The 21991-nt window shown below is 46.8% G+C and overlaps 1 protein-coding gene across 1 annotated transcript; it reads left to right on the top strand.

The window, feature by feature from the left end:
• Nucleotides 1–6911: 6911 nt before the first annotated feature.
• Tcl1a (Tcl1 family Akt coactivator A) lies at nt 6912–12905 on the top strand. The gene is made up of 4 exons (NM_001109601.1): nt 6912–7092; nt 10966–11136; nt 11496–11555; nt 11994–12905. Exons 1-3 carry the CDS (start codon nt 6973–6975, stop codon nt 11541–11543), a joined length of 339 nt encoding a protein of 112 aa, NP_001103071.1. The 5' UTR covers nt 6912–6972; the 3' UTR covers nt 11544–11555; nt 11994–12905.
• Nucleotides 12906–21991: the final 9086 nt, after the last annotated feature.

Raw genomic sequence — 21991 nt, 5'->3', positions numbered from 1 at the left:
TTCTTTGTTTGCACAGCTTTCTGAAGGGCAACTGTTTTTTCCAACCCACAGATGAAGAAACCGAGGCTCAGAAAATGAAGTGGTCCCACCGGAACCATGGGTGCAATGGCTGCTTCTCTCCGTAGCCGGATATCACCTTCCATAGCCGGACATCACCTTAAAACTCTTCAACCTTGGAAAATGATACTGCACAAGTCAGAAATAGTTCCCTGGATAAAAAAAAAAAAAAAAAAAAAAAAAGGAAGGAACCATCATCATTGGCCTGTGCTTTCAGAGGTTATTTCTCATCTAGGCCTCTTCCCTGTTGTTTATAGCTTTTCCAGTTGTTGGGAAGCTCATGCGAGGGACCCTCCAGGTCACAGGACCACTCCAGTCTTTCAAACCAATGACTATCTTTTTCTCATAGTTGTCTGCATCCCATATATCTTTAAGTAACACGTAATAGTCTTTTAACCTTAACAATAAGCATCTTTGAACTAAATAGCAATAGACAGGCTAAGGGCCGGCACTGTGATCACGCCCGCTCTGAGTTCCCACAAGCAATACTGTTAGCACACGAACAAAGCAACCAAGAATATCTGTGTGTGCACATCTACACACCTGCACACCACACAAATAGAAAAGGGATCTCCCTGAACTTGGTAGCTCAAACTACGAATGCTAATTTCCTCACCCAGCTCTTGGGGTCCAGCACCAGTTTCTCAAGTGCTTACAGTCATCTGTAACATGGGGATTTGCCCCCATTTCCATGTGTGGTTTAGGCAGGGATTGGATTCATCCTGACTCCACTTGATGCTCTCTGCCCTCCTATACAGACCCACATAAACACCATTCATTATTTCACTCTGCTCAGAGAAACTAAAGCAAGAATTCAGGAGAAATACTTGGGGCAGCTTTTGCCTCTGACATAACTATACAATTCCAGTTTCAAATACACAGTTCGTCTCACGCTGCAGACAGCCTCTCTGCCTCTGGCTTCCTCTCACTAGGACCGATTCTGAGCTCTCCCAGACACACTGCCATGTAGAAGTGGTTAGTTGTGCTGGGTACCACGCTGCGTGCTTGTGTCACATTTTACTAAAGGTTGCCTCGTTAGACATCTATAAGATTTTGAAGAGGAGTCTTGGGTCATAAGAGATAAACTGGGTTGGTTCTAGTGGAACAATCTATAATCTCAGCTATTTGGGAGACAGGATTAAAATTCAAGGCCTGCCTTGGTTACAGAGAGAGTTCAAAGCCAGCCTGGACAACTTAGCAAAACCATATCTTAAAGGGAGGTTGTGAGAAACAGGGCTATAGGGTTGTAGTGAAAGGTAAAAGGTCCCCAGGCCCTAACCTTAATATCTATACATTTTTATCTATTTTATATATTTATTTATAATATATTACATATTGATGTTTTATATATAAATATCAATATATAATATTAATATACTGCATATTGTTTTTATATATGCATACACACATATATATACATATATGTGTGTGTATATATATATATATATATATATATATATATAGAGAGAGAGAGAGAGAGAGAGATGCTGGAGAGGTGGCTCAGTGGCTAAAAGCACTTGTTCATACAGAAGATCCAGATGATTCAGTTCCCAGCCCTATACAGTGGGTCATAACCATCTGTCCATAACTCCAGTTCCAGGGCATTAGATGCTGTCTTCTCTTCTGACATCCATGGGCCCTCCATGTACACAGTGCACACCTCATACATTCAGTACACATAAAGAAACCTATAATAATAATAACCTTTAAACTTGAGTACACTGTTTCCAATTTGAGTTGAAATCCACCCCCTCCCCCACCATGGCAATGCCAACACAGAGGCACAGCATGGTCAGAGTACACTATGTCCCAACATGGAGCCCATCAGACAGCTGAGGCTCCTCCTGACAAGAGGGAGCTATGCCATGCGGCTCTGCCCATTTGCTGTTTTAACCCCCAATAATGCGAATGTCTTCACACAGACTCAGTGCCCGGCAGAGCTGCTCTTTTCTGATTCCCTGCTCAGTCCTCACCAGCATCTCTCTTCCTTAAACAGCTTGCTTAAGTTCTTCACAGCCTGTCACCCGTGCTCACATAGAGACAGATATTGTGCATGTTTTCTAACATATGAATTATTTTAAAAACTGGCTTGCCGTACTTTTTAAAAAGCTTTCAACTCAGCGTTCTTTTCCGTTACTGGTTTTTTAAAATGCACTTCTCCATGGCCATAGAAATTTTTTTTTTAACATTTTCCTTCCAATGAGTTTAAAACAGAATTCTTGACTTGCTCATCCTCATGAATGAATGGTGTAGATAAAATATATATATATATATATATATATATATATATAATGCCTGAAATGAAAGCGTTGCTAGCTGAGATAAGTCACATAACAACTACTCTCAGGGAGTTAATTGCTAACTGAAGAACAGCCAGTGTAAGTACACCTCCTGGAATGTATTAGCTGAAAGACAGACAAGGACAAACCTAAGACATGGAGGGTAGACTCAGACATATCAACACTCTCTTTAGAAGAACTGCAAACGAGGAAAAAGAGAGAAAGAGAGAGAGAGAGAGAGAGAGAGAGAGAGAGAGAGAGAGAGAGAGACTACATAAAGACAGCACTAGCTAAGAACTTTCTAGATCTTAGTTAGGTCTCATATGCTAGAGCAGGCTACTCCCAAGTAAGAGCTGCCCTAGACAGATCAATCTGGCTTATCAGGGATTGGGAGGAGTCACCCTCATTCCCAGAAACAAGAAGTTGAACTTGGAACATTTGCCACGCCCTTGCAAAGATTGGGGGCTCCAAGGCCAGGAAGCAGGGGCGCTGAGTACAGGGTCAGCAACCTGAAACACCTGTGTCATGTGACTACAGACTGAACAGATGGAGAAAGTGCCATTCACGTTCATGTCAAAGGACAAAAGAAAGGGAGTGTGGGAACGCAGAAATGGTAATAGCATTCCTTAGTCTAATACTATGTGTCTTCCCAAACTTACCTCTAGCAGCATGCTAGACATGGTTAAATTTTAGAAGTGTTCTTCATATTTACTTTTACATTTACTTATTTCTTCCTTCCTTCTGAGTAGTCCTCTTGCCTCAGGCCCCCTGGGTGTAAGGATTGCATGCCTGAATTGACGTGCCCGTGAAGTGTTCTTACTAAAGACAGATGACCACCAGCAGTGACCTCTGCTGTGTACCGGAGTCTAGCAGACAGGGAAACTCAATGAGACAAAAAGACAGAACTAGATACTGAGAGAAAGACTGACAGACAAAAAACGGATATATAAGGAGGGGGGGTAGAAAAACGGTTACAGATAAACTAACCATTAAAATTAAAATGGGAGAGTCGAATATGCTAAATATGAGAACACCACTAAAATTCAGTAGTGTGCCATCATTCCAGGAACTAACATCAAAACCACAACAAGCCTAAGACCAGGGTTCCAATCTCGAGCACTCTTGTAAAGAGCTAGGCATGACTGCTGGTGCACATAACCCCACCTTTAAGAGGTGGATACAAAAGAATCCTGAGAACTTGCTGGCCATTAGCCTACATGGCAAACTTTCAGTTCAGCCAGAGAGCATGTCTTAAGGCAATACAGGGAGAAGAGGAAGACACCAGAGGTTCCACTCTGGTCTTTGTATATATCTACACAGGCACCCACACCTCTAATGTGCATGCAACACACACACACACACACACACACACACACACACACACACACACATTCACACACATACCATTCAACAAAAGTATAAAACAATATAACTATGCCAAACAAAAATAACGCTTTAATGAAGATGTTGTTAAATCCCAATAAAGGCTAGTTTCTGCCTGATGTACACACTCAGTAAGATGGCAATCAAATCCTCCCCAGACACTAAATGCAAAATGCAAACACCCCTAGGCAGTTAAAATAATTTTGAAAAAAATAAGAAAGGCAAAGTCTCCCTGGTATTCAAAATTCATAAATGATTTATTCAGAAGTGTGGTTTTTATCATAGAAATGCAACAGAACAGAGAAAGCTCAGAAAGAGACCCACTTCTACCCAGAAACTTGGGCCCACTACAGCCAGAGGTATCACTCACTGGCAAAGTTTGGATTAGGGTGGCCTTGGTTACCAGGACTTTCCTCTAAGAACAAACATTTTGTGTAGTAGACTTGAGTTTGACCTAAAACGAGAGAACTAAACTCCTGTGTCACAAGGAAATGCAAAAAGCTTGGTGCTTTGCTAAGAGTGTCATCTCCCCCTTCTGAAACACCTCCATCCACTACCCCAGCACACCCCTGACCCCCTCGTTCTGCCCAGGAATCACCTGGGGTTCTTGTTCCTGTGGAGTCTGACTCCAGAGGGCTGGGAAGACTCACAACCCCATTCTTTACGAGCGCCAGGTGATGCTGCGCGGTTAGCCGGAAGGACCATACTTGTAGTCCGGAGGCTCTAGAACGGGTCCTCCTTTTGGCCACTAATTGGAATTCCTGACTAGGGCGTTCCACAAAATGCTTGGTGCAAAAACTTCCTGCTAAAAGCTATACAGGCAGGGGTTGGGGATTTAGCTCAGTGGTAGAGCGCTTGCCTAGGAAGCGCAAGGCCCTGGGTTCGGTCCCCAGCTCCGAAAAAAAAAAAAAAAAAAAAAAAAGAAAAAGCTATACAGGCTTTCCTGAGCTGGTATCAGGGGTTTCGGTCTCTGAAATGATCTGTCTGAAGGATCCGAGGAGGAGGAGCTTCTGCTCCTCATTCATCGCAGCCGAAGCCAAACTAGCAAAGGGCTGACCAAGTTCACAGGTGATAGCGGTCAAGGCGAAAGAAGACCTGAGGCAGGACGCCAAGATGTCAGAGTTCAGGGGGCCTTGCAGGATGGCTGCTTTGTGAAGTCCAGGCGCTTAACGCGTGAGAATTCAAGGACTAAGAACAGAAAGATTCAAAAGGGAACAGAAAATTCTAAAACTCTGGCTGACAGGCTTGGAGCCCTGAAATCTTAGGCTCCTCCCGCTTGAGTCCACATAATAGCTATTGTTCCCCGCTCCCCGCCCCCCCCCCCGCTCCTCCGCCCCCCCCCCCGTTGTGAAATTTACATTTTAAAAGTATCAAAGTGGACACTTGCCCCACGCCCGGATCCGCCTGTTTTGTTATTCTGAAACCTTTCTGAATGAAGCACCACACAAGACTGGGGTCTACTCAAGCTCAGTATCGAAAGGCCTGAGTGCAAACTTTCAGAAATATTTTCAGAGAAGAAAAGGGACCGGAATCCTAGAACCCTCGCTTTCTCCAGCACCACATAGGAAAGCAGAGAGTGGAGGAAGAAAATCAGCAGATTTCCCTGGGGCCGTGTCTGTGTCTGGATTGGGCCATCCTGGCTTCTGGGGGACTCTTTCCCCTTGCCACAAATGCTGTGCCCACCAGCGGGTTAGTGAGAAGGCTCGGCGTGTGAAAGTGTTTGCCACCCAGCCTAGGACAACCTGAGTTCAATCCCAGGGACCTATAAGGTCCTACAAGGACCTACGATGTTTTTCTCCGAGCCCTACATGGCAGGCACACCCAAATACAAACACAAAATAATGAATTAAAAATAAGTAATTGGGCTGGAGAGATGGCTCAGCGGTTAAGAGCACCCGACTGCTCTTCCAGAGGTCATGAGTTCAATTCCCAGCAACCACATGGTGGCTCACAACCATCTATAAAGAGATCTGGTGCCCTCTTCTGGTGGGTCTGAAGACAGCTACAGTGTACTTGTATATAATAAATGAATAAATCTTTAAAAAAAAAATAAGTAATTATCCTCCTGCTAAGGCTGCACTCACCCAGAACTTCCACACCAAGCTTATTCCAAAAGTCTTCATCTTTCTACGAAGTTACCTGGGTTTGGAGACAGTCATCTACAGGGAAATGGGCACAAAAGCAGCTAGTCTGAATTCTGAAGGCCAAGGTCTGCGCTTGAAGGGCTTAAGTCTTTTCTTTGTTTCTTTTTCCGGTTAATCTGAACCCACCAGGCTGACCTCAGGCCATTTTGACACTTCTGGGGGATTGACCTTCCGAAGACCACAAATGGCTTCCTCCGTGAGTCCTCAGTGAGGCCAAGGCTCAGATGCTAGCTGAAGGGCTGTTTGAAGCATCCAGCCCAGAGTTGGGTTTTCCATGTTTTCCATTAATTTCTTAATTGCCTTAATGGGCAGGCGTTACTGTAAAATAATGAAAGTTGGTTTTCCTTATTTGTTTACAACGAGACAGTTTTGGTTGAGCAACTCAGAGACTTTCCAAATCCATTGATCTTGGGTGTAGGGAGGGTTTCTTTTTAAGTTTGGGTCTGGACTGATGCATTCTCTAAGTCGGAGGACAAAGACAGTAAACCCATGTTTTCAAAAGTATGTTTTGCAAGACTTATTAGAAGACCACAGCCTCATCAGAGCCATGGAAAAAGTCATGAGCGGAAGAGGGAGGGGACTGAACTTTGCAAAGGAAACTGCCTGTGACACCCAAAAGGACTGGCTGAAGGTGATGGAGAACCGGACTGGTTTCTGATCCCAGGAGATATGTAGATGGACCTCACTCTGGGTGTTCTGCCATGGGGGTGTGTGTGGCTTGAGCAGTCACACAAAGTAGCTAGGACCGTGGGGTCTCACCATAAAGGACGCAAAGGGCTGTTTTTCCTGACAGGTCATGGATACCTTTCCGGTGGCCGGGTGTACCTGGAGAGAAGCAACATCTCCTGGGGGCCTTGAAGAACCCTAGGTCTGATGGGTCAGGTCTGCAAACGTAGACCTGGTGGAAGTCCACTTGAGTGTCCTGCATACCATCCTTGTGGTTCGCCCCACCCACACTACGCTGCCCCGCCCCGCCCCGCCTCGCTCCAGGGGGCACAGGCCCACACCTGGTGGTGATAAATAGCAAGTTTCTTATGCTCTCTGCTTAGGAAGTCGCTTTATCACGGACTGGCATTGCAATTTTTTGCTTCTTGCTCCGACCGGATGCCATGGCTAACCAGCTGGCATACAGGCCAGAGACACCCCCACACCCCGACCGCCTGTGGCTCTGGGAGAAGCACGTGTACTTGGATGAATTTCGTCGCAGCTGGTTGCCGATAGTCATCAAGGTACCAACCGCCTTGGGGCTAGCAGGTCGGGCAGCAGGGGTATACCCTGTCTGGGCTTGGGAGTCCTGGTAACAGGAGACCAGAGTACAGCGGGTCCCTTGTGCCTGAAACAGGAGGACTAGGGAAACCCCAGATGAGTCGGGCCTTGTGGGCCTGCCTGGAGGAGGGTGGGGGCACCCCGAGTTCAGTGAACAAGCCCCTCTCACACATTGCCTGGGGTGTGTGATTATGATTTGGGGTGAAACAAGGCTTCCCTAAACCATAAAATTGGGTAGCCAGTAGTATCCACGTTGGTAATAAGACTTAACTTTGTTTTGCGTGTGGAGTCCTCGGCATGGGTCTTAATGAACATTGGTGCTTTCAAAAGAAATCTCTTCTAGAGGTACTTTCCAGCAGAAAGTATTCCACTTGTAAAGCCAAGAGAAGCTATAAAAGCAAAATTAAACTGCTGAGACGTTGCGTGGTACGCCAGGGCCTGAGAACTGGCTCCACTCCGGCAAAGTTGGGGATTGTGAGCCTTGGGAGTGACTAGTAGATGGTGGGGCTTCCTGGCAGACTTGGGGTGCTGCTAGTAAATGGTGGAGCCACAGTTCTGGGCTCTTAAATTTACATTCTTGCTGTCATTTTACAACGCTAACTTTACATATATCTAGTTTTTTTTTTTTTAAACATTAAGTCAGATGTGTGAAGACAACATGGGTGGCTATTTCTTGTTAATATCCGGTTAATGACTAGCTTTTCATGCAAACCGTGAGCCAACGAGTGTTCCAGAGGTGTGGTAGATGCTGTCTGAACAGGAGGAGCCTGGTAGCGAACTCCAAGGCAGGGTTTATTTCCCATGACTGAAGAAGCCGTGTATGTGTGCTTTAATAAGGAAACAGGATAATTTGTAACAGTGGTTAGATTGTTGACTCAGGGGCTGTGAATGGTGGAGCTTACACACCTGGCACCACAATCTGACTTAACAGATTCAACTGATCTCGTCGTCCGCAGATCATTACACAGGAGTGGTCTCACGTTGGGGGAAAAGTGCACTTGTTAAACACCTGAGAGTGCTTAGTGTAAATCCCAAACACAGGTCTGCACTGAGGGCATGCAGGGAGTATGGTAGGAGCCCTATTCTTGGGAAGGAGGTGCAGTGGGGAATGGGGTAACCAAAGTAATGATTAGGCTGGCAGATGAGTCCTGTGGGGGAAGAAAGTAGGCATGGGGGTTGGGGGCGGGGGAAGTGAGTTGTGCTGTGGAGAGGGGGCGTCAGCACACTGTGAACTCACAGACTGTGGTCGCCTGTCACATTTTGAGTCGTCTTGTTTCAAATTGCTTTCTCTTCCCCTGCACTGCTGACGAGCAAACCCAGGGCTCTGTGCAGAACAGACGAGAACTCTACTGCACAGCCACAGCCCAGCCCTTTTGTACAGGTCTTCAGTTTTGAGACTTGGTCTTAGCTGCTTAGGTTGACCTTAAGCTCCCTTTGTATCCCAGGTAGGCCTTGGACTTAGGATCCATCCTCCTGCCTCAGCTTATTGAGTAGTAGGCATTGCAGGCCTGTGCTGTTTGGTCCCACCAGGTCTTAACTGGTCTGCCTTGTATGGTTTGCTTGTACTGGGTGTGTGTGTGTGTGTGTGTGTGTGTGTGTGTTGGGGGAAGATGCTTTGTGTGTTTAGGTGGTGAATTTTCCGTTTTGTTTTTTCCATCCCAAATCGGTGGATAAAACTCATTTTCAGGAGCTGGTGAGGTGGCTGAGACCAGGTTTCTCATTGTCTTAGGGTTCTCTAGAGCCATAGAACTTACGGGAGAATTGGTCAATGACTTAGTCTGTAATCCAACTCTCCAACCATGGTCAGTAGCAGCTGTGAATGGAAGTTCAAGGTTCTAGTGGTGGCTCAGTGCTACAAGGCAGGCAGACAAAAAAAGAGACCCTCCGTTCTTCCAGTGTCCTTATGTAAATCTCCAGCAGAAGGGGTGTCCCAGATTAATGGTTGTGTACTCCCATGCCTGGGTCAGGTACTTGTTTTGTCCCAGATGACCTTGAACTCAGAGATCTCCTTGCCTTAAGCTCCTGGGATACATAGCCACTGTGCCTCAAGATCCAGGTTAGAAACTTGTATCTCCCAGCCTCAAGATCAGGATCAAAGGTGAGCCTTCCAATTCTGGATTGTAGTTCATTCCAGATACAGTCAAGTTGACAACCAGGAATAGCCACTACGGCCACCAAACCCAATGACCTGAGTTTGATTTCCCAGGATGCACATGATGGACAGGAACTGACTACATGTGGTGCCTATGTGGTATTCTCCCTTGATTTCAGCACTTGGGAGGCAGAGATAGGTGGAGCTCTGTAAGTCTGAGGCTAGCTTGGCCTGTAGAGCAAGTTCCAAACTGGCAAGAATTAGATATGATGAGGTCCTGCTTCAAAACAATGAATTTTAACTCCTGTCAGTTAATAAAACTGTATGTTTCATCACTACTCTAACGTGGTTTTTATGTAGTGTTTGTTCTTTATAGACCTACATTTGAACAGAGGGCTGCCCAAAAGGGAGCTCGCCCTTCACAGATTTGGTGAGGCTTGCTGCGTAGACTGTGAGAACCCCACAAACCAGGCATCACATTGTGGCTGGGACGACATGGATCATGGAGGGGTGTGAACAGAACAGTGGAGGGAGGCAGAGACACTTCTGGTGTAGGCTTTGTGGATTTCTGTGGGCCCTGGACTCCCTCTGCCCATGAAGAGAAAGCATTGGGAATCTAGCAGCCATGACTTCCATAACCCTGGCATCTGAAGACAGTAACGGAGGATACTGTTGCCATAGCCCAGAGGAGCCATGCTAGTGAAGGAGAAATGTTGCTGTCGCCAGATTCTAAGTGTTAGAAATGAGTGTGTGTGTGGGGGGGGGTGCAGGGTGTCCTCAAGAGAATGATCACACAATCCAAAGACATGAAGTTGTATTCCTGCCAGAGTGGTCCAGAGCCTTACACCCGTTGGTCAACTCCATGCCTATGTGGTTGAGTGACTCAGAGCTGCACTGTTGGTCAGTGAGCGAAGCATAACTTTGAAAACAGATCGCAACCTTAAATGCATACTTAGATCTTAGAAAACTTCGGGCTCTAAGGAGGGATTTTTGCTCATGGGTCCCATGCCAACCTCTTTAGAGGTGGTGGCTCCTTGATCTCGTTTAACCCTCTGATAGGAAAGACAGTGCATTTCACTTACAGTTTCCACAGCAGGTCCATGGACCGAGACCTCATTTAAAAGAGGACACTGGACAAAAAGATAACCTGGCAAGGCTGGGTAAGGTTGCCGAAGTGTTCGTCTTGTAAGTATGAGGATGGCTATGGAGACTGCACTCAGGAAGCAGCTACACGCAGATCTCTGGAGCTGACCAGCCAAACCATCCAGTTTTCATTTGGTTGGTTTGGGTTGGGCTTTGGTTTTGTTTGTTTGTTTGTTTTCTTGTGAGGTGTTTTTGGTGAACTCCAAGCCAATTAGAGATGTTGTCTCAATAGTAAATAGACGAAAGAAAAAGTAGATAATGTCCAAGAGATGACACCCAAGGTTGTCCTCTCTGCTGTGCATGCATGACCCTCCCCATACACACTCTTGGGACCAAACCGGAGGGCTGCATGGTTTACCCTAGCAACAGGAGGTTGGCAGGAAAAGAGCACCCTGAGGATGACTAAACCCAGGTCCAGCCAGAGTTCCTAAGATTGTGCATGGGCTATAGAGTTGGGTCCAGGGTTGGTGTCTGTGCTCAGGCTGTGGGGATAGCCCCACGCCCCCCGAGTGACAGAATGGCTGCTGGTGGTGTGCTCAGAGGAGCCCAACAGTAGTCAGCAGGAGGCAAAGGTTGTGTTCTTTCTGTTCTGCCTCTGCAGAGTAACGGAAAATTCCAGGTGATCATGCGACAGAAAGATGTCATCTTGGGGGATTCCATGACCCCAAGTCAGCTGGTGCCGTATGAGCTGCCTTTAATGTGGCAGCTATACCCTGAGGAAAGGTACCGAAGCAGTAACTCCGAGTTCTGGCAGATAGTGTACCACATCAAGGCAAGCACCTCTTACCCCAAGGACTGAGTGGGCAGTCTTGGGTGATCCTGGTCTCTGGTCTTGGCATGGGCTAGCTCTATATTCCCTCAACCCTGGCACCAGAAGCTAATAGAAGGGGAACTAAATGCAGATGTTTCTCTAAGGGTTGGATAAAAGAAGCCATCGTCTGAGGTCTTAGCCAAACCCCTTGTCACAAGGAACCCTCTTGTGGTAGTCACTGACAGTCCCGTTGAGAGGGCTAGCCACCTCACCTCGGGTCCCAGTACTAACCCAGGCTGAGGAAAGCTGAGCCAGAATGAAAGGGGAATTCTCAGGGCTGGTCTGACCACTCCTTTGTCTCTCTCCTTCTCTACCCTCAGTTCAAAGATGATGAGGACATGCTACTTGAACTGTTGGACTCTGAGTAACGTTGAGACATGGTGAGTGCCCCAAAGCTCCATCTGGAGGAAGGAGGGCCCTTCTCTATGAAAGCTGTGACAGCCCCTCCCCAGCAGCTGTCCTCAGAGTGCCCAGAGTAAGACAGACTTCCTGGAAGTGTCCATGTCTCTCCTTTACCACCTGAGGAGCTCCAGCTACACCCATGTTTACAGGGCCCCATTGTTCACCATCAGTTGTCTATTAAGAGATGACTGCTGAGCCATCCCACCATCTCAGCTGGGGATCTGCAGATAATTACACACTGAAGCAGGTTTCTCCATTTTTTTTTTTCTTACCCACTCCCTTCACGGTGGTGCTGTTTGGCCCTGACCCAGGCATAAGATCCAACTTCAGCATCAGGAGCTGACTAACCACCCACCCAGCAATCCCCAGTGCCTGCTCCTTGGCTGTCCCTCTGACCCTGCCTTCTCTCTCCCCAGGCCCTGCAGCTCCTGTCTCCCTTGCCCAGGCCTGAGCCCACAGGGGAGATGCTGGTACTTACATTTGCTCTGTTGGCTAGGCATGTTCTTTCTCCTCCACACTGGGCTCCAAGAAGAAAAGTCCATCCAGAGGCTGCCCCTTCCCATGTTCCTGTCGCCCGCTCTGCTGCCTTGGTTGGCCCTTCCACTCTACCGGCTCCCTGGCAAGGGGTTCAGGGAAGATCCCCATTCTCCTCACCTCCTCTAGGTGCCCAGTGGTGTCTGCACCTCTGATCTTCTCAGCTGATTGATTTTTTTTTTCTGCCTTTCCCTTTTGCCTCTCAAGACAACTAGTGTCTGGCTTGCCAGTTTGCCTTCCCAAGGGGCCCTCAGTTGTACATATGCCATGAGGGACGAGACCAAGTCATTTGAATCCGGCAGACCCCAGGTCCGCCATCTCTCAAGGTGTGCTGTGGCGCCTGTACCCACCTGGCCTGTGAACCGTCACCTACCCAACAAATGCAGACGTGGTTGGAAAGCAGTTTAAGACCAGAGAGCTCCATTTCCCTGTCGTAGAACCCGGGTGCTTGCAGCCAGGGATATGCAAACCTCACTAGAGCAGGAGGCCAGGGAATGGAGCTGATTTAGATGAGCCCTTAGCTTGCCCACTCTTGGCCTCTCTCCCTTGGTGTTCAGATACTGTATTGAATATAAGCACTTCCTGTTAACCGATTAAATATCTCACTCACCTAAGTTGGGCCGAACTGGCTTCTATCCTTGACCAAGATGCCAAGAAATAAGAGAGAAGACTGCTCTGGGTTCTCCCAGAGAAGCCGTGGTCTTCCAGTAAGAATGTTGAAAGGGAATGTGTGGGATTTTATATGTTTCTATTTTAGAGATAAGGCCAGACTTAATAAAGCTTTATAGAACTCTATAAATTCTCAAACCTCAGTGCTCTCAGAGTTATGATTTCAGAACCGTTGGAAGCGGCAACAACCTCAAAACCGTCCTTACTGGCCAGTCCTGGTACCCAGCCCCCTTGATATGATCCTACCTTTGCCTCAAACCCCTGAATACCCTCAGGTCTGGAATGCTGTCCTTCCAAGTGTGCGTTCTATTTCTCAGTCCCAGCCAGGTCTCTTAAGGTGAAACTCCCACCACCACTTTCACCCCAGCCCTCCCTCCCTCCCAACACCCATGCCCTCAGACACAGTCTAACCCAGTCACAGGCTAGCCCCTCTCCCCTCCTCCCTGCCCTGTTCTCTGCTGGTTGTCATGACCTGCTGGTCCTCACTCTCCTTAAGAGTAGGGCCTCAGAAGACAAGGGTTACCTTAGGAAAGGAGCCAGAAAGGGCCTTGGGGCATCCTGCTTCCTTCTTATCTCTGTACAGTGCTAGTCCTCAGCTGCCCCAAAGATGTGGTTGGATAAGGAAAGGGAAGTGCTCTGAGTGTACAGCAAGAAAAATTGTATAAGAAATCCCACCTCTTCTCACTCCCTGTCTCCCACCCCCCTCACCTACACTGGACCAAAAGCATGGCCACCTGTGATCATTGTCATCTTGATAGGATCAAAATTTACCTAGGAGGCTGTGTGTATGTTGGGTGGGGTAGCTATGCACTCCTTGAACCTCAGTACCTGGGAGGCAGAGGCAGGTGGATCTCTGAGTTTGAGACTAGCCTGATCTACACAAGTTTCAGGATAGCCAGGGTTACACAGAGATTCTAGCTCAAAAAAAAAAAAAATCCCCTAAGAGATAATCTGTGCTAGGGTTCTCTAAACACACACACACACACACACACACACACACACACACACACACACACACACACACATGCTCGCACACACTTAAGAGTGGCTTACAAGCTGTGATCCAGATATCCGACCTATAGATCCCTCATGTTCATCGTTGTCCCCAGGAGGAGGAACAGGTGTTTGCAGGAGTCGTCTGACACACATCTGGCCACCATGAGCTGGGCAGTGCCATGGCTATAGCAGCCAGCAAAAGGACCAGACATACAGATTCTGCTCTGAAAATGATAAACCTAGAAATACAAAGCCCCAGAAAGCAGAGCCGGATGAGCGATGAACAGATGATTCTTGCTGGAAGGTGGCTTTGTAGACATGGATGTATGCCGTGCATGCACTGCTACATAATAATGAATGTGGAAAGGCTGGAGGTTCCCTTTCAGGGACTTCCTCTGTAGCTTGATGATCCTGGGCTCACCTGATTGGCTAGACCAGTTGGCCAGCATGCCCCAGGACAAGTTAGGCAAGCACAGGGATAGCCTGGGAACCCAAGGTCTCCTGAGCTATCCCCTCCCTAGTAGGGCAGAGTGTCTGGCATGAGGAATGATACAGCCAGCCTAAGCCAGTTGTATGACACAGCTCAGTGGGGGCAGGTCTGTCCTTGAAGTGAGCTGTTAAGGGTAAAAAGCCCACTTATCTCATGGCTATGCATGATGGGATGTACATACGCTTAAAATTATGGCCGTTGCACGTGCATGCACACACACACACATATCTAAAATCATACATCTCATTTGACGAATGGCAAGGAAACACCCAATGCCCCTACCCATAGGGTCACCTGCTCAGAAAATGCCTCACCCAGGCCTCTTGGAGGATGTGTTTTCTGGAACCCAGTCCCATTTGGTGTCTGAGGCTTTTTTACTGCTGTGTCTTGTATAGTTTGAGACCCCAAGACCTTGGACATCATGTCCCAGGGCATCCTGAGACTCATATCACAGGACTCATTCTCTGCTTTTCCACAGTACTGGGGTGACCTGTGTGCCCACCCGTGTCCAGGTTCTAATCTGCATGCTGAGGACCTGATCTCCGGTCCTGAAGTCTGCATGACGTCTCCCCAACTCCAAACTCACTGTGATAAAAAGCACCTGCTATAAATTCTGCCTTTAGTACATTTCTAAGGGTACAGTGTGCTTTTGTTTTAGGAGCACTGTTTTTATAGCAGGTTTCAGGATGTGTTTTTTTTTTCTTCTCCACAGTCCCTCACAATCACTTCACTGTCTGCTCCTATGACCTATCTGCTTTAGGTACCTCTTGTAAGTAGAAACGTGTAGGATTCATCCCGTTGGGACTGGCTCATCTCACTTAGCATGATAGCCTGGGTGTTCTGGCATCCAGTCACACACATGTGTATGTGCATGTGGCCTGCACATGTATCACACACAGTATTTTAAAGTGATTACAGTGTGCCGACTGTGTGGTTATCATAGAGCATGTCTTTTAAGCCTTACCAAGACATGAGGAGCTTGCAAAATGCTGTGTTAGGATGGGGCTCCTGTGACAGGCACACACCATCACCACTGTGGAGTCACTCGTGCTAAAGTGGGCAACTGCAGCTAAATTGCTTCCTTGGTCTTCCAAGAAGTCGGGAAAGAGCACAGTCAGATCGCCACAAAGACATGATGAAGTCCAGAGGACTGATGGGAACTGCAATCTACCAGATTCTGATTTCTTCTCGTGCCCATAAAGCCAACTCAGTTTTAATTTTGCGGCAGTTTCAGCTTTTGTTTGTTTTGCAGTAGAAATGGCAGGCTCTCATTACCCCAGATTTCCTGACTCAATGAGGACCCAGAGACCAGCAGTTACCCCACATCGCTGGGAGTCTGGTCTGGGTGTGGCTGGAATACATGCCTTTCTGGCTACCAGGGCTCCCTTGCTGGGTTCTCTGCCTTTGGTTCAGAACCAGAAGTGAAGACAGCAGCGGTTACTGCATTCGAGGAGGAGGAGCCGTGAAGGGGACAGGGCCTTGAAGGCCTCTCTGAGGTGGTAACACTCATGTAAGGAGGGGGAGAAGTGATATCCTGCACTCCAGGGTCAGCCAGGTTGCCTAGTTGGCATGGACCCTCGTAGGCCTTGCCATTCAGAACAAAAATTTATGCTAAGAGCCTCAGGAAATAATGCAGTCTGGATGACCTCCAGCCACTGTGCAAAGTAGACCCTAAAGGGACAAGAAGAAAAGAAAAACAGTTAAGAAGTTTAGGGCAGAAATTGGCAAAACTTTTCTATAAAGGGCCAGAAAATATTTGGGGTTTTACGTTCCATAAAGTCTATTGTAACTGTTCAATTCTACCGTTGTTTCAAGAACCATAGATATTGCATAAATGTTAAGTGTGGGTATGCTCAATAAAACTTTATTTATAGAAACAAGGCTTGGCCATATTTGGCCCATAAGCCAAGTCTTTGACTTCTGGTCTAGGCATTACATACTAAGGTACAAAATTACTGGAAATAAAGGTGTTATGGAAGCTTTTTGGATCAGAGTGTGAGCCCTTACTGCTTCCTAATAAGCCAGGCCCTACCACCCTTTCTCCATAGACCAATTAAATAATAATGAACAGCTAAAAAAAAAAAAAAAAGGAAATCCAATATGTCCTCTCTGAGAAGAGGAGCAAAGAGATCCAGCAACACCCTAAATCCACCCAGGAGTCCTAACCTGGCCTTTAGAATGACCCAGAGGACCAGAGGTTAGCAAGCCAAGCAGTCTCTGGTGAGGTCCTGCCTGTCAGTCTGCCCTGCAAGCTGGTCTGACAAGTTGTTGGAAATGTGTGAAATCTTCCTGGAGACAAGCTCCCCTTCTGGATGGTGAACGGGGAAACCAGAATTGCTTCCCCTCAGATGACATTCTCGTCTTCAACTTTGTCTCCCCCTATCGTCGTCGTCATCGTCCTCCTCCTCCTCCTCACCACCTTCATCCTCCTATTTGTTTTGTTTCTTGAGACAGGCTCCATCCAGGATCTTAGTGTATAGACCAGGTTAGCCTTGAGCCCACAGATTCTCCTGCCCCTGCCTCCTGAGTGCTGGGATTAAACGGGTTCACCACTATCCCAGGGCTTCTCAGACTTGTTTCTATCTGGGCCACTGCCAGAAAGTGCTGACCATCCTGGGAGAGAGTCTTCCTCACTTAGCTAATCCTTCCAGGAAATACCCCCCAGCCCCACCCACACAGAGATGCATCCCAATTAGGTAGGGCAATTGAGATCAACTATCCCAAGAGAGAGGCTTCCTGTTTGTCAGTTACTCACAGGGTGAGGTTGTTCAGCAGGATGGAGAGCCATAAGATTCTCACAAGAGGAGAGATGTCCCATCCCTACCTCGAGGTCCTAACTCTGAGTTCCTTAGAATGTAAGGACAGGATCTTTGAGGAAGTGATTAGGGCAAAATGGGGTCATCTGGCTGGGCCCTGTGGTTGCTGAGAAAAGGAGACTGGGACTTAGGCTCGGAAGGAATGTCACGGTGAAGAGAACAGCTGTGCACAACCATGGAGGGAGTCCTCAGAAGATGACAGCTCTGTCCACACCTTGCTGTTAGCTTTCTGCCTGCCAGGACTATAGGAAAATACAAATTAATCCAGTCAGCCTGTTACTGGCCTGAGTCTCCGAGACACCTGCCAGAGTACCCAGGTTCCTATTAGAAGGAATTGGACCAGGGACACATGATTAGAAATAAAGACAGATCATTCGGAAAGGGAAAGCATTCAGGTGGGGGTAGGGGGTTAGGGTGTAGGCTAGTGAGCTCCCCAAAGCCCTGAGCCTCCAGGGGCATGACCCTTTAAAGGACATTTACATTACATAGCACCCAGTTCTCCCAGGAAGGGCTTGTTCCTTAGGGATGCCCAAGTAGGGAGGGGCTTCCACACTCCCTCTACCAATGGCTGCTTTTCCGTTGATTTTGATACCTCAGGCTCCAGTCCTTACTCTGCTGTCACAAGTCCCTAGAACTAAGTAGGATAGTCCTAGGAAACTAATGTGGATCTTGGAAGTCATGGCTTCCAGAGACCCAGTGGTTTGTGAGGCAGACAGAGATATGGACCAGGGCAGCAGATGCCGCCGTGGGCCGGAAACTGTGGCTGTTCTTACTGTGTTTCTCAGATGTCTCTGGAGGAAGAAGACAGATACATCCAGGCAAGCTCAGACTTCCAGTGGTGGGAAAGGGTCCCAAATGAGCCTGCTGGTTTTTTAACAAAGACTATGAGGGAAGGGCATGAGGTGTCTAAGACAGGAACCCAAGAAGCTTTCTTTTTTTTTTTTTTTTTAATTAACTTGAGTATTTCTTATTTACATTTCGAGTGTTATTCCCTTTCCCGGTTTACGGGCCAACATCCCCCTAACCCCTCCCCTCCCCTTCTTTCTTCCTTATGGGTGTTCCCCTCCCCATCCTCCCCCCAACAATCACGTTCACTGGGGGTTCAGTCTTAGCAGGACCCAGGGCTTCCCCTTCCACTGGTGCTCTTACTAGGATATTCATTGCTACCTATGAGGTCAGAGTCCAGGGTCAGTCCATGTATAGTCTTTAGGTAGTGGCTTAGTCCCTGGAAGCTCTGGTTGCTTGGCATTGTTGTACATATGGGGTCTCGAGCCCCTTCAAGCTCTTCCAGTCCTTTCTCTGATTCCTTCAACGGGGGTCCTATTCTCAGTTCAGTGGTTTGCTGCTGGCATTCGCCTCTGTGTTTGCTGTATTCTGGCTGTGTCTCTCAGGAGCGATCTACATCCGGTTCCTGTCGGTCTGCACTTCTTTGCTTCATCCATCTTGTCTAATTGGGTGGCTGTATATGTATGGGCCACATGTGGGGCAGGCTCTGAATGGGTGTTCCTTCAGTCTCTGTTTTAGTCTTTGCCTCTCTCTTCTCTGCCAAGGGTATTCTTGTTCGTGGGGCACTTTCTTAATGTAGTGGTCTGCTCTGGAAGACTATCTATGTACATTGAATTGGGCTGATGGGATGGATGTTCCTCAGGGGCTTGGCCTCCTCAGTGACAGTCACCTTGTGGGGAGGAAGGTCCAACATTCTGATGCTGTGATTTGACACAATGACCCATTCACAGCCATCCTGGGACGCATACATGAGTTGGGCACATTTTCTATTTCCTTATTTATTTGTCTCCAGTGTGTCTATTACAAATGGGGAGGGAACTTACTTACAAACAGATACATGCAATGTAAAGGGAGAAAAGGTTTATATCCAATCATAGTTCATGGTCACAGTAGCAGGATCTTTGCCTCTCTATTCCCTGCCAAGGGTATTCTTGTTCCCCTTTTAAAGAAGGAGTGAAGCATTCACATTTTGATCATCTGTCTTGAGTTTCATGTGTTCTAGGCATCTAGGGTAATTCAAGCATTTGGGCTAATAGCCACTTATCAATGAGTGTGTCTTTCTGTGATTGGGTTACCTCACTCAGGATGATATTTTCCAGTTCCAACCATTTGTCTATGAATTTCATAAAGGCATTGTTTTTGATAGCTGAGTAATATTCCATTGTGTAGATGTACCACATTTTCTATATCCATTCCTCTGTTGAAGGGCATCTGGGTTCTTTCCAGCTTCTGGCTATTATAAATAAGGCTGCTATGAACATAGTGGAGCACGTGTCTTTTTTATATGTTGGGGCATCTTTTGGGTATATGCCTAAGAGAGGTATAGCTAGATCCTCAGGCAGTTCAATGTCCAGTTTTCTGAGGAACCTCCAGACTGATTTCCAGAATGGTTGTACCAGTCTGCAATCCCACCAACAATGGAGGAGTGTTCCTCTTTCTCCACATCCTTGCCAGCATCTGCTGTCACCTGAGTTTTTGATCTTAGCCATTCTCACTGGTGTGAGGTGAAATCTCAGGGTTGTTTTGATTTGCATTTCCCTTATGACTAAAGATGAACATTTCTTTAGATGTTTCTCAGCCATTCGGCATTCCTCAGCTGTGAATTCTTTGTTTAGCTCTGAACCCCATTTTTAATAGGGTTATTTGTCTCCCTGCGGTCTAACTTCTTGAGTTCTTGGAGTTCTTGAGTTCTTATATTTTGGATATAAGGCCTCTATCTGTTGTAGGATTGGTAAAGATCTTTTCCCAATCTGTTGGTTGCCGTTTTGTCCTAACCACAGTGTCCTTTGCCTTACAGAAGCTTTGCAGTTTTATGAGATCCCACTTGTCGATTCTTGATCTTAGAACATAAGCCATTGGTGTTTTGTTCAGGAAATTTTTTCCAGTGCCCATGTGTTCCAGATGCTTCCCTAGCTTTTCTTCTATTAGTTTGCGTGTATCTGGTTTGATGTGGAGGTTCTTGATCCTCTTGGACTTAAGCTTTGTAGAGGGTGATAAGCATGGATCGATCTGCATTCTTCTACATGTTGACCTCCAGTTGAACCAGCACCATTTGCTGAAAATGCTGGTTTTGGCTCCTTTGTCAAAAATCAAGTGCCCATAGGTGTGTGGGTTCATTTCTGAGTCTTCAATTCTGTTCCATTGGTCTATATGTCTGTCTCTGTACCAATACCATGCAGTTTTTATCACTATTGCTCTGTAATACTGCTTGAGTTCAGGGATAGTGATTCCCCCTGAAGTCCTTTTATTGTTGAGGATAGTTTTAGCTACCAAGGAGCTTTCTGAGACCTTAAAAATGAAACATACTAGGAAAGCCACATAACAACTGCAGGGCCTCTGACCTTCTGGGGTTTGTAGTCAAGAAGTCAAAATGAAAACTGCCAGCCCCTCTTGATTGTTGTTTGGTCTGATTATTATTCCCTCTGTCTAGATTAGACAATGGCAAATTGGTGTGTTCTGCTAATTTGTCATGTTACCTGGTGATACATCAGGAGAAGGGGCAGTAAGTCTGGATGGTACTGAAGAGTGTTGTGGAACTCAGGGCTGGGACGGATGGATGTGTTTGGAGCCTGGCAAGGGACCTGCTTACTGTAGTCAGGGAAGGAATCTGTGGCTAAGGTCAAGCCCATTCTTCTTTGCCCGTTTACTGTGGCTAGCTTGTTTCTGAGACTTTTTCAAATTTTGGGGTTTTTTCTTCCTGCTACGCAGAAAATTTTCATTTTTTAATATACTCAGTCATGCGTACCACATGCTTCCTTTGTGTGGTCTATGTTTAATGTTCTTGGTAAGGGGGTCTCTGTAATTTGGGGTTTATGTTTTCGCAAGTGCTTTGTAATTTCCTTTGTTTAAATCATCAGTCCATCTGGAATTCATTTTCATTTGAAAAGTGAAGCCATAATAAAACCATATAAGTTTTTGTAAATTTCTGGCTAGCCAATTGTTACTTGTCTTTTTTTTCTTTCTCTCTTTCTCTCATTCTCTCTTTCTCTCTCTTTTTTAAAAGCAAGAACTCAATACATATGGCTGGCCTGAACTCACTGTGTAGAACAAGCACTGGCCTCACGCTGTCACAGAGAGCCACCTGCTTCTGTGACTGAAATGCTGGGTTTAAAAGCCGGCCAGTTGTTACACATTGTACAGTGCTTAATGTATCCTCTACCAGCAGCTTGACCGCTGCCTCAGTTGTATTGGGGAAACAAAATATCACTTCTACCTTTTCAAGGATCTGAGCAGGAGAGTTCAGTTGACACAAAATACATTAAGAAAAGAAAAGGATATACGTGTATTTAAGTCTCTCTCCAGTGAGGCAGGAACCATGACAAGGAAATGGAGAGTCAAAGAAACCAGGGAATACTTAAAGGTGGACTGGGAGTTGGAAATGGTGGGAAAGAACAGGCCAGGGCTTGGGCTAGAATAGGTGATTACAGAGGGAACTCACTGAGAAGATGGAGATGTATTTACACAGATTTCTCTCAGCCTGGAGTGTGCCTTAAGGATGAATGTCCTTCCCAGGCTCCTATGTTTGAGCACTCAGCCAGCAATGCAGTTTTGCAAGGCTGTGCCAACCGTTAGGAAATAAAGTCTAGCTACACAAGGGGTTTGCTAGAAAGAGAAATGCCTTTAGGGTCACAGCTCAGCCTGCTTCCAGTCTGTGCGTGTTTGTGCACCCCCCTCTCTTGCACACACACACACACACACACACACACACACACACACACACACACACACACACACTTTCTGACCCACCAAGCTGTGTACAGGCTGAGTCACATTTCGGCCACCATACAGTCATGGACCATCATGCCTTCTGCACCTTGATAGACTATATTCCCTCAAACCATGAGCCAGAATAACTTCGTCTTTAAGTAATTTCTTGTCCAGCCTTTGGTTCAGTGATGAGAAG

The sequence above is a fragment of the Rattus norvegicus genome, chromosome 6 (genome assembly GCF_036323735.1).
Source record: "Rattus norvegicus strain BN/NHsdMcwi chromosome 6, GRCr8, whole genome shotgun sequence".
Lineage (NCBI taxonomy): Eukaryota > Metazoa > Chordata > Mammalia > Rodentia > Muridae > Rattus > Rattus norvegicus.
This window is presented reverse-complemented; position numbering and strand designations above follow the sequence as displayed.

Coding starts and splice junctions, on each gene's coding strand:
- Tcl1a (NM_001109601.1), top strand. CDS start 6,973: ATGGCTAACCAGCTGGCATACAGGCCAGAGACACCCCCACACCCCGAC. Junction 7,093..10,965: donor GGTTGCCGATAGTCATCAAG/GTACCAACCGCC, acceptor CTGCCTCTGCAG/AGTAACGGAAAATTCCAGGT. Junction 11,137..11,495: donor AGATAGTGTACCACATCAAG/GCAAGCACCTCT, acceptor CTCTACCCTCAG/TTCAAAGATGATGAGGACAT.